Source organism: Mixophyes fleayi, chromosome 4 (genome assembly GCF_038048845.1).
Source record: "Mixophyes fleayi isolate aMixFle1 chromosome 4, aMixFle1.hap1, whole genome shotgun sequence".
Lineage (NCBI taxonomy): Eukaryota > Metazoa > Chordata > Amphibia > Anura > Limnodynastidae > Mixophyes > Mixophyes fleayi.
The window spans coordinates 300306269-300325015 of NC_134405.1; the positions used below are offsets into that span (position 1 = coordinate 300306269).

Consider the following 18747-nt stretch of genomic DNA (forward strand, 5'->3'; position numbering starts at 1 on the left):
TTACATGAAAGGAAACTGCATGGATAAAGTATCATTATGTGAACCTGGAGTAAGCAGCCACTGCGAAGAAAGTGCTATTTGCAATTAGAAATAGATTTGTCAACATGGAAGCTCGCTAATTCTTAATTTATGCCTTTTTCATGTGTTTACATAGCATAAAGATTGAATGAGAAACATATAAACATAAATAAATTGTTACAGATGTTTACACATTTTTGTATGTGTGTCATGAAAACATTTCATTACACAATAGAATTCCAGAAACACGTGTCCCCCCCCCCCCCCCCCCCCGCCTCCTCTCCTTGGTAATAGTCATTCTAAGGATAATTATAGACATTCATCTGCTCATTTTTCTGTGGTAAAGTTCTTAATTGATTTGCATAGGTCAGTGAACCCTTAATTATTTCTGAAATGTTACATTAATGTGAAAATTGCAAGAGGAACAGATTATACACTGCTGTGTGTATTAAATCCACAATGACATCAGGTGTTTTCACTGAACGATAAATCACAGAATAACAGAAGACAGCTCGGTAAAACCATAAAAACATGTGTGACAAAAGGACATTATTATTATTTAAAAGCTTAATTCTCAAGTGTTCTGAACTACAACATATTAACCCATAATTTTCTGTCAATAATATATAACTTCTGATGTAAAAATTACAAATGAGAAAAGATTAAAATTGATGACATAGTTTATGATAAGAAGGGCTCATGTGCATTTAAATTGGATAAATCTTTGAATGTACACCTGTTTGCATAGTGCAAATTGCGTGTTTCCTCTCTACAGGGGCAGATCTAGACAACTGCTTTACCCGGGGCGATTTTAAGGGGGGGGAGGGGGGATTTAGGCCCCGCCCCTTTCTGATTTCTAAGGCTGCCGGCGGCTGCACACTATGTGCAGGTCCGCTCGGCAGTGACAGTGTGCTGCCCCGCTGCTCTGATTGTGTTTAAAACACAATCAGAGCAGCCGGGCAGCACACTGTCACTGCTGAACGGACCTGCACAGTGTGCAGCTGTCAGCAGCAAGCCCCTGCTGGGGGGGGCGATCTCCCCGATCGCCCCCCTTCCCCCTGGATCCGCCACTGCCTCTCTACACATGGCCACAAAATAGCCTGCAGGTCTACACCTATGCAGAGTCGCCTGCATCCACCCTTGTGCCTGCTTGATCCTGAAGTGACGTGATGGGGAAGGGGTATTCAAGCATAGGCTGATTACAACAAGGGCATGTTTAGTGGTATTACAATTTTATGCATACTTAAATGCAGACTCCTTTTATAACCATATTACCACCCAAAACGACTGATGGAGGGGGGGGGGGGGGGGGTGGGGGCACAGCGCTATCCATAAATTGTTTATGTATTCATAGCAGTATAGTAGTTTTTAGGGGGTGCGTTCCTCCTGCCCTATAATGGAGTCTTCACATTTATTGGTATTTTTTAAGATCAGAAGCTATAGATATTCTTAAGCAATCCATATAAGAGGTGTCAGAAGTGTGATGTCATTCTCTCTGTAATAGGGACTATTTTTGGACAAGTCCACCAACTGTGGGGGAAAGGTACCTCTGTTAAAACAATTTCAACAAAAATCAAGGCTAGAAGTATTATACATTTTACAGGAAAGTGTTTTATGTGGGGTTTAGTGATGTGTGCAGTTGTATTACTGCTGCAAGTGCTGAACCTGCTGAGTGGGGCTTAGTGGTGCCTGTAAGGTTAGTAGAATTTAGAGAGCAGGTACGTAGTGCAAGGTTTGGGATGCTCTGTTTTGTGTCAGTATAGTACTGTTGAGTTTGGGAGTCTCCCTGCACTATGTGGGGTTTTGTGCAGTGGGGTTAGTATAGTGAGTGGTTACTGCATACTTACCAACTTTCTGCGATTGCCTTCCGGGAGCTGACGTGGGCGTCATTTTGGACCAAATGCCAAAATTCCTGGAGAATCGTGGTATTTTGGCCCTAAATCTGCAGATGTGGGAGATTGTCATACTCTCCCGGGAGTCTGTGAGACTCACCCGAAATGCGGGTTAATTTGGTAATGTGATGGTGCATTTTATTTAGGATTTGCTATTTTTTAAAGTGACTACAATAGTATAATATGTATGTGTAGGGAATTGGGGAAACTGTTTAATGTTTTGGTTGATAAAGACAGTTTGTGTAATATGAGGTTTGGTGATGTGTGTAGGGCTGTTAACATTGAGAATGAAGGACACAGTATAAAGTGTGGTAATTGGTGGTACGAAAATAGTTGTTAGATTAAAATGTAAATTATGTTACATCTCTCACGCTCTCTTGTTTCCAAGTGTGATAGATATGTCTTAAGCCACATTTTGGATGTTATGCGGCAAACGCTCAGTGATGGAAGGACCCGGTTCCTCCCTTCCTGTGGCCAAAAATTATTTCTAAAATCCCATTTAACTTTCTATTGAAATCTATGGGTGTATCATGTTCAACCCCGGCTGCATCTCCTATAATTAAGTGGTTTTTGTGGCACGCATTTGTAACTGATGAAGATGGCACTACCCTGATTACCAGTGACTCTGCCCCCCCGGCCGTTCAACCTGAAAGAGCCCCCTCAAGATTGTTGACCTTGTGTTATTTTTTGCCTGTTGGTGCTTTTTTTATGGTTACTGGTTTTATATTGTTGGTGTTTGTTTTTGTGTTTTACTGTTGAACTTCTTACCCCCTGTTCTTCCCTACCTTTGCATGTTCCCCTGTTCCCATTTTTTTTATATATCCCGCACCCCCCCTGTTTAAAACCTTCTCACTAAGAAAACATAGGTGTGTATCCCCTTATGCAGTTTTTCAGGTTGATGTGCTAGTGTTTGTCAGGCAGAAGTAAACCGATCAGCCTCAAAATTTAAAAAAAACAAACTGCCTAATATTGTGTAGATCCCCCCTCGTGCCACCAAAACAGCTCTGACTCGTTGAGATATGGACTCCACAAGACCTCTAAAGGTGTCCTGTGGAATCTGACACCAAGATGTTAGCAACAGATCCTTTGTCACAAAGTGGGGCCTCCATGGATTGGACTTGATTTTCCAGCACATCCCTCAGATGCTTGATCAGATTGGCATCTGGGAAACTCTTTTGTCATGTTCCTCAATTCCTGAACAATTTTTTGCCATGTGGCAGGGAGCATTATCATCCTGAAAGAGGCCACTGCCATAACCATTGCCATGAAAGGGTGTACTTGGTTTGCAACAATGTTTAGATAGCTGGTACGTGTCAAAGTAACATTCACATGAATGCCAGGACCCAAGGTTTTCCAGCAGAACATTGCCCATAGCATAACACTGCCTTTGCTGGCTTGCCTTCTTTCTATAGTTCATTCCAGTTCCATTTCTTCCCCAGGGAAAGTAAAAGAAAATGTAATTCAACAGACCAGACCCCCTTCTTCTATTGCTCCATGGTCGAATTCTGGTGCTCATGTGCCTAATATAGACTCTTTTGGTGGTGGACATGGGTCAGCATGCACGTCTAACTTTCTGTCCTTGGCTCTCTCCCTACATCTCTGCCTCTGTCCTTTCAGACTTGTACAGCTAGGTCTAGATATATTTAGACAGTGACACAATATTCATAATTTTTGCTCTGTATGTCACTGCAATGGATTTGAAATTAAACAATAGAGATGAAAGTACAGACTTTTAGCTTTAATTCTGTCACATGATCAATAAACACTAGTGACCCAGTGCCATTGGAAGCCATGCATGCCCTTACCATGACACTGCCTCCACAATGTAATACAGATGAATGGGTATGCTTCGGATCATGAGCCATTCCAAGCCTTCTCCATACTTTTTTTTCCCTCAACATTCTGGTACAGGTTAATCTTGGTTTCATCTGTCCAAAGAATGCTGTTCCAGAACTGGAGATGCTTTTTGGCAAAGTCTAATCTGGCCTTTCTTTTGTTGAGGCATATAAATGGTTGCACCTTGTGGTGAACCATCTGCTCTCGTGAAGTCTTCTCTGTATGGTAGACTTGGATAATGATATGCCTACCTCCTGGAGAGTGTTCTTCACTTCCATGGATGCTGTGAAGGGGTTTTTCTTTACCATGGTAAGGGTCCTTTGATCATTCACCACTGTTGTCTTTCGTGGACTTTCAGGCCTTTTTTTGTTGCAGAGCTCACCTGAGTGTTCATTTTTTTTTTTTCTCAGAATGTACCAAACTGTTGATTTGGTCACTCCTAAGGCTCTCACTATCTCTCTGATGGATATTTTTTGTTTTTTGCAGCCTGTTTCACTTGCATTGAGAGCTCCTTTGACAACATGTTGTGGGTTCACAGCACAGCTTCCAAATCCAAATGGCACACTTGGAATCAACTCCAGACCCTTTGCCAGCTTTATTGATAAAGAAATAATGAAAGAATGGCCCACACCTGTCAATGAAACAGCTTTTAAATAAATTGTCCAATTAATTTTGGTCCCTTTAGAAAAAGGGTCTATATATTAAACATCTGTAAATCCTAAACCCTTCCTCCAGTTTGGATGTGAATACCCTCAATTTAAAGTGGATAGTCTGCACTTTAGGCCCATATTCATTATATAACTGCAACTTGAATGTTTTGTTAAGCAGCTAAAATAGTGTCCGTGTCCAAATATATATGGAATGTGTTTTATACCTCCCAACTGTCCTGATTTAGGTGGATCAGTTTCGATTCTAGAGGACCGTTAGGATTTTTTACATTTATTTTTTCTAGTTTGTATTTTTTTTATTTAGAACAGAATTGATTCTGATTCTGTTTTACTCTGGTGCCTCTACATCCTGGTCTTTTACATTATTTACAGATCCACGTTTTCACTGTTCTCAATATTCTGTATGGTAATTGCAAAACTAATAATTATATATTTCAAACGTGATTGTTAAAATAATTTCTAATGTTTTATAATATACCTGGTGCTTGAAGTGAGAGTGTATACAGTGGTTTGGCATACCGCCACTTCTCCTACTGTTTTCATTATAAAACTATCAAATTCTATTCACTTACGTTCCCAATACATTTTCCATTCTACCACTTCTAAATGCATATCAATGAATATACCTAAATAAATCATTTCTGTTATTTATTTTTCAGATCAAAGTTTTATCCATGGATTCAAATTTATATTGCTGGAAGCGAGTTTTACAAAAAGATTCCTCGGAAAGAACACCTCTCCTACAATCCAAGAAGAAAGGTCCAACGTACAACTTGAATAAGCAACGAGTGGTCTTTGCCAATAACAAGAAATGGGATGGTGACTGCAAGAAAGTTTCCAACTTTTATGTGGGAAACAAAATTCAAACTACAAGATATACTATTTTAACTTTTCTGCCCAAAAACTTATTTGAGCAGTTTTACAGGTAAGAATAATAACTAAGTAACCTAAGTACAGGTCATTGGTTATGAACAACATGAATTACATTAGCTAGTTAGATAATGTCATAAAAATCAGTACATAGTTTATTAAATGCAGGAGATCTGCATCCTGGGCCCAGGAATGAAGGCAAGGATGCCTCTTTTCAGCCATCGATGCTGTAAATTCAATCTCCACAGTTTTTTCAATTTGTTCACTCACTCCTAAGTAATCACTCTTGTGATTATCTATTGAATGAGGCTGTCAGATTACTTTAACCACATTGATAACAGTAGGTAGGCTTGATACAATCAACTCAGATAGGATGAGGGTAGTTATATCTTTTAAGGTCAGCCCTGAGCTAGCTAGGCAGTAGGCAAGCACTGAATATGTTCTATAGAAATTGGCCTATTATGGGTTGTTTTTTTTTTCAATTCATCCTGAAAAGGCCAGTAGACAGATGTACTTGCAATTTAAATAGTGCATGGCACAAAATATACGGAATAAAGAGAGGCAATCTTTTGATATCAGCAGAGACAAACTCTTAGGTTTCCAGCCTTACTTCCAAATCTCATCATGACATCAAATTCATACAGGATTTGCAATTAAACCCAGGTGGCTAGGTGGCTTCCTTGGCCACTATCCAGGTAAATGAGATTGACCAGATAAGAAGATAGAAGACGTATATAGGTTTCATTATATTTATTGATTAAAAAGATGGCTAGTATATATATATTCCCTGAAATCCTGAGAACACTGAAATCATGTATACACTGATCAGCCACAACATTAAAGCCACTTGAATAACAATGTATAGGTCTACCTTGTGCTGCCAAAGCAACTCTCATCCTTCGAGGCATGGACTCCACAAGACCTCTGAAGGTGTCCTGTACTACTGTCACCAAGATGCTAGCAGCAGATCCTGTATGTCCTGGGGCCTCCATAGCTCTGACATATTTTTCCAGCATACCCCACAGATGCTTTATTGGGTTGATATCAGTAATTTGGAGGTCAAGTCAAACCCTTGAACTCTTTGTCATGTTCCTTAAACCATTCCTCAACAATTTTGGCTGTGTATCATCCTGCTGGAAGAAGCCACTACCATCAGGGAATACCGTTGCCATGAAGGGGTGTACTTGGTCTACAACAATGTATGGACAGGTGATACCAGGGGCGGACTGGCCATCTGGCACTTCTGGCATTTGCCAGAAGGGCCGATGGTCAGTTGGGCCGGTCCGTTCCCCTGCGCAGCGATCATGTGAGCATTTGTATACTCACATGATCGCGTCCAGGGCAGTCAGAGTCGTACAGCCTGTCACTGAGGCTTCCTGGTGGCTGGCTCCTCCCCAGGAACCAGCCACCAGAGGAAATGTGTCGCGCGCAGCGCTACATGTCCTGGCCGGGTCCTGCAGCTGTCAGAGGAGCGGACAGCAGAAAAAGGCAGACGACAGCGGAAACGAGTAGAGACATGCAGGTGAGTACAATAAAGGGGGGGAGGAGGATTGTACATAGAAAATGGGGAGAAGTGAAAGGATGCCACGGTGGGGGAAATAAGAGACAAGACAGTATGCCACTGGGGGGGGGGGGGGATAATAAGAAACAGTATGCCACTGGAAGGGGAGGGAATAAGAGACATGACAGTATGTCACTCGGGGAGGGAGGGGGGGGGAATAATAAGAAACAGTATGTCACTGGGGGGGGAAATGAGACACAAGACAGTATGCCACTTGGGGGGGGGATAATAAGAAACAGTATGCCACTGGGGGGGGAATAAGAGACATGACAGTATGCCACTGGGGGGGGGATAAGAGACATGACAGTATGCCACTCGGGGAAGGGGGGAATAATAAGAAACAGTATGCCACTGGGGGGGGAAATAAGAGACAAATATCATTTGGGCGTACTATTGTACGAACTGGGGCACTATTGTGGCATAATATGTTTTGGGGGCTATTAATTGAAAGTGGGGCTGTTTGGGAAAAAAATAACGTCTATTTTTAAATGTGAATAGGAATTATTTAATGACAGTGATGGTTGTGGGAAATAGGTATATTTCTTAAACGTAAATGCGATTTAATTTATTGTTGGGGTTGTTTGGAGGGAGGTATATAGGTTTATTAAACGTGAATGCTAGTATTTTAATGTTTAGTCTGGAGGGAGGCCTAATTATAAAACATGGGTTGCATTGATTAAACACCGGGGGGTAAATGTGTCATACCCCGGTTTTCTCAACTCGCGGGAGATCGGCATCTTCGCAGCTTAAATTTAAAGCGGCGCTGCCTAGTAAAGGGAAACCTCCCTTTACAAGGCAGCGCCGCTTTAAATTTAAGCTGCGAAGACTACGATCTCCCGCGAGTTGAGAAAACCGGGGTATGATACATTTACCCCCAGGGCTGGTAGGAGGTTTCTAAATTACATGTACCCATTTTTTTTTTCAAAATAGGGCCTCCAGCATTCGAGGATCCAGACAAGCAGCTACTAAAGACACCAGCAGCCACAGGTGGTGAAAGTGACAAGAACACTGGTGGGGAATTCCCAAATTTTGGTGACTGTCTCGTTTAGTGAGATTTGGTCCGACTACAAGGACAGTTGGGAGGTAAGTCCCACTTCACACTGTACTGCTTGTGAAGGCAAAGCTGCGTGCAACTAACAGTATTGCACACAGTATTGCCTGTGTATTTGTCTAACATTTTGTCTAATATGATAACCATGTTACATAATAGGGACCCCCTGTCTTAAATACCCCGTGCCCACCGAGCGTTAATCCAGCTCTGGTTAGGAGGAATGAGCGGATAGCTGCTCCCAGTCCCTGGACAGGACACAGCCTGCAGAGCAAGCCGAGGAGCTCTAAGTCTCACAAGATGTGGTAATCTCGTGAGACTAAGAGCTTCCCTGCTCACTCTATGCTGATGGATGTCAGCAGCACCAGAAGCATAGATAAGTACAGTGGGCTGGGGGTGTCATAATGTGTCTGGGGAGATGGCGTGATGTGGATGGGAGGGTGTGATAAATGTAATGTTTTATTATAATGTATGTATCAATGCCCCATGTTGGCCACACCCACACCACAATGTGGCCACGCCCTTTTCGGCGCCGCCGCTGTGCGGCGGCACACAATTTCTTTCCTACTGGGCCTCAGGTGGGCCTGTGTAATTTAAATGCCAGGGCTGATTCTTAGTCCCAGTCCGGCCCTGGGTGATACATATCAATATAACATTCACGTGAATGCCAGGACCCAAGTTTTCCCAGTAGAACATTGCCCAGATCATCACACTGACTCCAACGGGTTGGTTGCCTGCTTACCATAATGCATCCTGGAGCCATCTCTTCCCCAGATAAATGACGCACACACACCTGACCCTTCACATGATGTAAAAGAAAACGTAAAAAAACGCCTTTTTATCATGGTCAGTGTTAGCTTTTTCAGCAATTTGTGCTACAGTAGCTCTACTGTGTGATTGGAACAGATGGGCTAGTCTTTGCTCCCCTGGCATATCAATGAGCCTTGGGTTCCCACAACCTTGTCGCCGGCTCTCCGGTTGTCCTTCCTTAGACCACTTTTGGTACCATTGCATACTGGGAAGAACCCACAAGACCTGTCACTGCAGGACCTGACATCAACTTCATCAACTGACTGTTCATTTGCTGCCTAATATCTCCCAGCGCTTGACAAGTGCCATTGTAACAAGATAAACAGTGTTTTTCACTTCACTTGCCAGTGGTTTTAATGTTGTGTCTAATCAATATGTATGAATGTGTGTGTATATATATATATATATGTATATATTTATTACACACACACTATGTAAGTGACACAAACTTGAAAGTCTGTGAATGTAGTCTTTGCCTGTCACTATAACAGCTTAGTGGTTTAAATTCCAAAGAGACTAGTGGAAGAGGGAACATTGGTGGAAAGGGATCAAGAGTAATATATGTTTAACTTCTTATTGATGATGTTGTTGAGTAGAATTATGCAAATGATACATATGTTGAAGTGCAAATTGTCAGTTTATATATCAGTTAACTGAAAGATAGAGTGCTGAAAAAGAAATAAGACACTAATATACTTAATTATTAATATTATTATTATTATTAATTTTTATTTATAAGGCGCCACTAGGTATCCGTAGCGCCGTACAGGGATACTTAAATGATCAAACCTTTAAAAAAAGGTATTGAGCAAACAACAATACTCAAAAGTATTGATAAGCAAAAATGTAAATTAATGAGAAAAATACCAGGGAGTGCAGGTTTACAGTGAATGAATGACCAACAAATGTAGATCATATTTTTAGACTGTATTTTTACACACTGTAGTAGAACAAAGTGAACATGTTTATTATCTGCGTGTTTAAAAATAGCAAACATTTATGGTCTTCACCTTGGTCCATCACAGGTCTGCAAATCTATATTTTCTACTCCTTGCAATCTTGAACTGGATGCCACAAATTGAGGTGTTTCATAAGGAGATAACAATGGTGCCCTTGGTTATAGTACTGCTTGTTATTGCAGTTAAGGATGGCGTGGAAGATTATAAAAGATATTTCAATGATAGAAAGATCAACTTGAGGAAAACAAATGTATATAACAAGTAAGAGTTATATAATAAGTGATTATCTTTTTATTGGAGTTGTAATACTTTCTTTACCTTAAGGTTCCGTATTCCTGTTTTAAATTGACTTTTATTTTCATATTAAAACAGGGTGTCTTTTTTGTTTATTGTTTTTTATCCAGCCCATGTAAGGTGGAAAGTAATTATAGAGATACAAGTTAACCCGTGCATGATACTCATGCATTCTAGTCAAATCAAGCTACTTAAGGTGTTAAAAAGGTTCTTGTCATGCATTTGGGCCATAGCCCAGGCCTCAACCACCAACCACTCCCCACTGTCACCCACGGCAACCACCAACCACTCCCAACTGTCACTTCTCCTTCAAGAAATATATATATATATTTTTTTAAAATCTTTATAAACACTTTTAACAATTCACAAATTAAATTAACAAATTAAAAACATCTTAGTATACCAAATTTCAGCCCTTTCTGAATTTTTTTTTCCACACACACTAAGAATTTAGTAGGTCAGTGTATAACTCCGCCCAGCAGGTGGCGCTGCAGCTTGGTTTTATTTTTTCCACACACACACAGACAGACAGACTAACACACGCCACTAGACATTTATATTATAGATACAGTACTTTATGTATCTCAGAAGAAGATTTGGCAGGATCTGAGAGTCTGGGAGAATTCCCCAAAATTCAGGAGACTCCCAGACATTGGGAGGGTAAACAATTTATTTGCTGGCAGTACTGACTCATCCCATACTTATGTTTTTTTGTATCTATTGACTAAACAGTTTTTATTGGAGTATTATTTTATTCATCTGGTGTATGTATGTTGGGCAGCACCGTGGCTTAGTCGTTAGCACTTCTGCCTCACACCACTGGGGTCATGAGTTCGATTCCCGACCATGGCCTTATCTGTGTGGTGTTTGTATGTTCTCCCCGTGTTTGCGTGGGTTTCCTCTGGGTGCTCCAGTTTCTTCCCACAATCCAAAAACATACTGGTAGATTAATTGGCCTCTATCAAAAAATTGACCCTATTCTCTCTCTCTGTCTGTGTGTATATGTATGTTAGGGAATTTAGACTGTAAGCCCCAGTGGGGCAGGGACTGATGTGGGTGAGTTCTCTGTACAGCGCTACGGAATTAGTGGCGCTGTATAAATAAATGATGATGTATATGTATGCATATCTATATACAGATTTTAATAGTGTGAAAATAATTTTCAATGCTTTTTTTTAATACTATAAAGTGTAATATAAAATGTTAAATGATGCAAAGCTGTTTGCCCTGTGTTCCCTACCTCTCCTATGTCCCCTTATCTTTCTCCAATGTTTCCCATGTTCCTACATCTCTCTCAACAAAACAAAGGCTGACAATCCTCTTCTGTTTGGCTCTACCCATAGACCAGACCAGAGGTGGGCAACCTGTGGGTCTCCTTTCAAGTCTGCAAATGTTGTGGCACTACAAGTCCCATCCTGCCAGGCATGGCATGGTGAGCCTTGTAGTTCTACAACAGCTAAAGGAATATGTTTTAGTTCACCAAGCAAAAATCACTTCACTATATTTATGCCCCAGTCACCACCCTTCATTGAGTACTGACTTAAAAAAATAACTTCAAAGAGTTAAAATAAAAGATGAAAGTAAACATGACTTGTAAGAACTGTTTGCCAGTCACTGCGGCATCCTCTGGTCGGTGGCTGTCTACAGGGCCGTGACTAGGGCTGTGTGATAGGGACGACTGCCCAGGCTGTAAATCTGCAGGGGGGACACATTTTTTGTATATTTTAGGTTCATTTGGTTAAAATTGAGGGCTAGGGGGGTGGCACTTTTGCTTCTTGCCCCAGGAGCAACAGAAGATTATTGTAGGCATTGGAGGATCCAGTGAACGGCACATACAACAAGATAGTATCATTTTGTTTTTTTATTTTGCCTTATTGATCTCCACTGAAAATAAATTTTTGGTCTTGGTTTACATTACCCTTTACATATAAGCGTGTCAGATCAGTCATATCTTTTACAGAAGACACGTGTCTGGCTGTGAGCACAGCTTACGTCAGCAGTGTGTGAATCATTTGGTAGATACACTATCGCAGTAATGGATCATGATATTACAAAAGCCAATAAAGATTGTGCTGGGTTCACATTTGTCCTCTTTAGAGCAAAGGTAGATGCAATTACACTAATAAGGATATAGGATTTTTAAATACTTATCTTAGGATGTGAACAAAAAACTATTAAATACTTTTTGATTTATGTTAACATTGGTAGCTTAAAAATAATTTATTTTAATTGGTTATCTACTATTAATGAATGCTTGAGAGCATTGCTATTTGAGTTTTTTAGGGTATGTTATAATTATGTGGAAACCTTTTATATTGAATTAAGTACTATTCATCATTAGTACTTTCTGAATTGTTAATTGTTTTCTAAACGTAATTTGAGCAGAATGGTAGTTTAGGAGAGTGGTATTGGGTAGAATTACTTTTGGGGTTCTGTTGTTGTGTACCTAAAGGAAGATTATTTCAACAGAAGAGTAGATGAACAGATGACTAAATAAGAAATGAAAGCTTCAGTAAGCTTTGCTATTGTCTCTTCCGGGTCTAAGGTTGGTTAAAATGACAGCCAATCATTAACCTGATTTTGTTTTTCATACATATAGCACTTTAGAATGATTGGCAAAATATAAATGTTTATTAAATGTCATTATAGCACTTTCCTTCGATTTATGAGGCTAGCAATTTTACCAACGTGTGTAAGGTTATGCTTTGTATGTTACAGTTCCTGTTTACAATACAGAAAATTGATCATCCCTTAGCAGTGGGAAGTGTCTGCTTCTCAAGCTTTCTCCATATGGCTGTCATCTGAAGTGTAACACTCACTGTTTTGTGCATCTGTATTATTATTACATGCCACAACGATCAGCTGACTGGGGATATGGGTGACAAATAAATTAATTACTCACATTGTTAGAAGATGAATGCATTTTTGTGTGTAAGGCTTAATTTTCCTGTAATTTCTACTACCAATGCTGGAAGGTATTTATCCAGCACTCCCTTATAACTGTTCTCCACTTTAGTATGGCTCCAGATGAGTGTGTGAGTAGGCGTAGCAATGACAAGCAGCAATCAGGTATTGGTCGGCATAGACTCGCCAACCCCCCTTCAGCGTCACATAAGCCCTGTTTTCAGCTAGAACTGTACGTTGAACCAAAGAACCCTGAGAAAATTGGATGAGAGGTGCTTCAGAAGTGCAGCTGTAATATCTTGCTAAAGAATGTGCAAGCAGTACAGTGCAAACTTGCAGGAACCAGTACAACCAATATAATAGAAAAACATAGGAAAAAAGTAACCTCTAATTATTTGTAAATTTATTGTAATAACTTATTTAATGAGGAATTCACCTGCAATGGTAATATGATAGGAACAAGTTGCCAAAAATCAGGCTGCCATCCCTGCAATTTTGAATCACTGATTCTAAACCCAGCTTTTTTTGCATCATAGATGAGGATAGCCTTATTCATATCATCATACAAAAGTTGCTTTGTGCTTGCTGCCATGTTTATTTATAAACCTCCCTTTTAAGGATTTTTTTTTTATTTATTTTTTATTTTTTCCCTCTACCTAACTAGCAGAGCAGTGACAGTTCCTCCTATTACACCCTTACAGGGCAGGGAAAGGCCCCTCTAGTACACCCATACAGAGCAGGGACAGGCCCCTCTAGTACACCCATACAGAGCAGGGACAGGCCCCGCTATTACACCCATACAGAGCAGGGACAGGCTCCGCTATTACACCCATACAGAGCAGGGACAGGCCCCGCTAGTACACCCATACAGAGCAGGGACAGGCCCCTCTAGTACACCCATACAGAGCAGGGACAGGCCCCTCTAGTACACCCATACAGAGCAGGGACAGGCCCCTCTAGTACACCCATACAGAGCAGGGACAGGCCCCTCTAGTACTCCCATACAGAGCAGGGACAGGCCCCTCTAGTACTCCCATACAGAGCAGGGACAGGCCCCTCTAGTACTCCCATACAGAGCAGGGACAGGCCCCTCTAGTACTCCCATACAGAGCAGGGACAGGCCCCTCTAGTACTCCCATACAGAGCAGGGACAGGCCCCTCTAGTACTCCCATACAGAGCAGGGACAGGCCCCTCTAGTACTCCCATACAGAGCAGGGACAGGCCCCGCTATTACACCCATACAGAGCAGGGACAGGCCCCGCTATTACACCCATACAGAGCAGGGACAGGCCCCGCCATTACACCCATACAGAGCAAGGACAGGCCCAGCTATTACACCCTTTCAGAGCAGGGACAGGCCCCTCTAGTACACCCATACAGAGCAAGGACAGGCCCCTCTAATAGACACTCTTCCCACTCCCCTTGGAGCTAGGATGAAAGTAATTTTACTACAGAATTTATGCTATCCCTTTATGACCATGTGAAAATGGTAAAAATAATATTAATAATAATTGTTAAAAAAAAATCAAAATAGTTGTTCAAAACAGCCTCCCACTTTTTCACATTTTCCATCATAAGAAAGGGAAAACTAACATTCCTTTTTAGCAGATTATCATGTTTTCATTCACAAGCCCCCACACCAAAAAGAGGTTTCGTTAGAAAGCATGAATGTATATAGAACAAACATTATGGTTTAGATGTTCTCTGTGAATTTGCATTAATGCTATTATAATTGCATAGTATTTTTCAATGATTGCAGAGTTTCATTTTTTTTAAGGGCTATTTTAATGCTCTTATCAATCCCCTGGTACTTGAATATTTTAGGGTCATGTTGATGTGTATAGATAGATCTCGCCTCTTCTGAGACACAGTGCCTCCACCCAAATCTGATTCTCAGCTATTTGTGACTTCGTCAATGGGATGACTCGGGAAACCCCTGCCCAACTCAGAGTAATGACAGCTGATCATTTACTGAAACACACACCAGGAGAAAAGGACAATCCACTTCACATATTTATTAGTGGACGATAAAGATTTAAGGCTAGTAATCCAATGGGTAACATTATGAAGAATAATTACGGATCCCTGAAAGATAACCAAGAGAGAGGTTGACAAGAGTGCTAACTTACACACCATTATATAATGTTAATAGGTTAGCAATTAGGTGGAAACTTTGGTATTAAAAAAAACCCATAAAAATACCGTAATAGACTCCACATTCCTAGTCCACAGTCACTTGAGTTTAGTTAGATAATCCTAATACATTCATTATTTTAGACCTACAGGCACACAACCTGAACTAACCATGTGTGTTCGTGCAATTGTAAATATGATAAGAAGAAATGAACATCAAAGGGCTCAGAAACTCTGTTACTGTAAGAAGTTTGTAACCTGAGTCATTATTTATGGGCGACGTGGACAAATGACTAGTTCTGAAATCCTGGTGGTCTTTGAAAGGTCTCTACCTCATCATCATCACCATTTATTTATATAGTGCCACTGATTCCGCAGCGCTGTACAGAGAACTCATTCACATCTGTCCCCGCCCCATTGGAGCTTACAGTCTAAATTCTCTAATATAGACACACACTAACACACAGACTCATACAGACAGACAGACAGGTAGACTAGGGTCAATTTTGATAGCAGCCAATTAACCTACTAGTATGTTTTTGGAGTGTGGGAGGAAACCGGAGTACCCGGAGGAAACCCATGCAAACACAGGGAGAACATACAAACTCCACACAGATAAGGCCATGGTCGGGAATTGAACTCATGACCCCAGTGCTGTGAGGCAGAAGTGCTACCACTACGCCACCTGTCTCCATGGGCCTCCTGGTGCTCCGGTAGATGATCTGATTGGTTGTGGTCCCTCTATTCTTGACTAAGGGGGTAGTAGGGTAGTAAAAGTGGACACAGATGCTGGGTCTGGGCTCCATCTGAACCCCTGGGACGGGGTCTGTGTAGGGCAGCATTATAGACCCCGGGCAAAGCAGTGCACTGGGGCTTTGCCTACACAACCACTAATAGGAATAAAAATGTAAATTATCAATAATATTAAGCATATATTTATTGGTACCTTCAACAAAATCAGTGTTTAAACATTGAAAACATGCTGTACAGCAGAGATTAATCCACACAAATATTTGGACAATAGAACATGAGCCTTGAAGATGAAAAACATGAAATTCAACAGAATAATGGTACTCAGTTGGAGACGGAGATGGCACAGTACAGAATTACTATGAATTATTTATTAATAATCAAGTGTTCAACACAGACATTTGCGAAATTTCTTTGCAGAGAATTTCTTTATAATTGGCTTGAAGTCATGGTCTTTAGGATGTCATTTTCCATACACATGAGTAAAAGCTAGTTCAAACGTTGCTGCCCCATTGTGTTGTGATATTTTATCAGTTTCAGTCTTGAAAATGAACGTTCTCCTGCACAGTTGGTCACAGTCATGCATGAACACTCTGGGCCTGATTCATTAAGGAAAGTAAAGCACAAAAAAATGAGTAACTTTGCAACTTTGAAAAACCATGTTGCATTGAAAGGGGGTGTGAATTTAAAATGTGATGGCAGATTTACAGTTCGGGTAGAGCATGTCATAGATCCTTTTTAAATTTCAATGTACAAATAAGCTATCAAGTATTTGTGTGCTACATGAAAAAACAGACAGCATTTAACTTATGTACAAAATAAAAACTAAGGTGCACCCTTTGCATTGTACCATGGTTTTGTCCAGGAGAAAACTTACTCATTTTTTTTGCCTTACTTTCCTTAAGGAATCAGGTCCTCTGAGTGCAATTTCAACATTGGGAAACACAGATTTCAAGTTGTTAGAAATTAATTATTTGTACAATGCAGGGAGCGTCTCACAATTTTCATTAAGACCTATGTAGTGCTTGAGATGCTCACATTCATTTAAAAGGTCACCATAATCAAGATCTTTGTGATATACATTAGCCAGCTGTTCACATTTTTCTTGTTTAGCTCATCAGAATCAATTGTTTTTAAACCACTGAATAAATCTCTCAGAATAATGTACAGAAAAGTTGCCAATCCTATGGGGCGCCTATGCTCATGGGGCCCCTGGGCAACTGCCCAGCATGCCTATGCGTTCAGACGGCTCTATGTCTGGGCTCCCTCTGAACCCCTGGAGCTGGTTCTGGGCTCCCTATGGACCCATGGACCACTGTTGCTACACTCTGTGACCCATAGCAACTCTCATCTCTTCTGTATTAACACTCTCTATTATGGCAGAACTCTTTATAAACACTCACTTCTCTATTCGTTCTCTCCTCTGCAATTGCTCTTCCTCCTTGGGCAGTACTCCCTTCTAAAGTATCTCCCTCTGTCACCGTTCTCTCTCATCCCAGTGCTCTCCTCTATGGACACTTCCTTCCCCATCGGCACTCTCCCCTATAGCAGTGCCTCCTTCCTTGGCGGCAGTCCCGCGCTACTCTCTCCTTACTTACAGCAAAACACCCCCTGCTGGCGGACTCTAATATCACTACACCGATGGTGCCTCTGGCGTTCTGGGAGTTGTAGTCTCCAGCACCTGGGAATGGGTAGGACTGGACCTCCCCCTGCCAATAACTCCTCTCTCTCCACTCCTAGGTCCTGGCCCCTCAATGTCGGTGAACGCCAGGACTGGGTATTAAACAATTTTTAATTATATTGTATGTATATTAATAATTGTAACCATCTAATCTTATCTTCTGCTGATTGGCAAGGTTCATGCAATGGTGTATTTAGAATTGGAGTAAATTATGTAATGCTATTTCCCTTTGATCCACTTTATAGATTTCCCATATTTAATTCTGTTTTTGATAGAACTGACTGTCATTATGTTCTTGATGATTCTTTGGTTAAATCGCTAATGATGGTTCATTACTAGCATCATGTTGGTTAATATACTGGCAGCCACTATATTTCACAGGACTATAATAGTATACAGAGAATAATACAATATACTTTTATCATCGCACTTTTTAATAATGTTAAAAGTGTGGTCTCAAAGCCTCCCTGCAGCATAGTGCATTATGTACTTACTGAGCACTCCCATAGAACTATATTTATATTGTACTGACCATTAATGTTTGTGAACACTGCAGCCAATGTTAAAGGTAGGAAAACAATAAGCTGACACTTGCCAGCTCTATTTGCTTACATTGTTTTTTGCACTATCCACATTAAAGTTAGAAAATCAGTTATTAAAATTATACTTTGAAGGTCTAAAGACTATTTTAGTTTTTCAGTGTCATTTTGTTACATTCACTATAAGTTAACTTTATGTAACCTCTTCTTTGTTTCACTATACATCCAGTTTGTAGAACTAAACTTTTTTTTATCCTGGTTTGTACACACGTTTATTACTTTTTAAGTTATCAATCTTCATCTCTTGTTCATTTTGTTCATCCATGTTCCATGTTATAAAGTGGACAGTCTGTAGCCAATTAGGTGACAGCAGAGAGTATTTCAGAAGTTGAATATGTTGATCTGTTCACTCGTATGATTATTTTAATAAACACAGGGGGTCTATGTGGACTGGGCAGTGTCATGATGGGAATGGAGGCGAACGGAAAGCTACCAACTGCAAGGAGCACAGAGTATTACTGTGAGGGTCTTGTTTAACTGATCTGGAAGTTTGTGTTGTCAAATGTACCTCTCTATGAAACCATTTATGCATCCAACTTGGGTTCTCTCGTGGATTGCATTTATATCTGATTTTAAACTAGAGATGCTTGGGCTCGGTTTTCTGAAAACCAAGCTCACCTGAACTTAGGGGATCCGAGTAGGCTTGCGAACTGGCTCGGTACTTTCGCACATCCTTGGATCTGAATCGAGGCAAAATGTCATTGTTGCGTTGTCGGATCTCGC

The 18747-nt window shown here is 40.7% G+C and overlaps 1 protein-coding gene across 1 annotated transcript in view; it reads left to right on the plus strand.

Annotated features, from left to right (window-relative positions):
- Positions 1-18747, plus strand: part of ATP10B (ATPase phospholipid transporting 10B (putative)) — a 153846-nt gene that overhangs the window by 46430 nt on the left and 88669 nt on the right. Inside the window, exons 2-3 of the mRNA XM_075209878.1 lie at positions 5074-5339; positions 9729-9923. Of these exons, the coding sequence (XP_075065979.1) occupies positions 5089-5339; positions 9729-9923 (446 nt within the window). The 5' untranslated portion in view covers positions 5074-5088. The remainder of the gene's footprint in view (positions 1-5073; positions 5340-9728; positions 9924-18747) is intronic.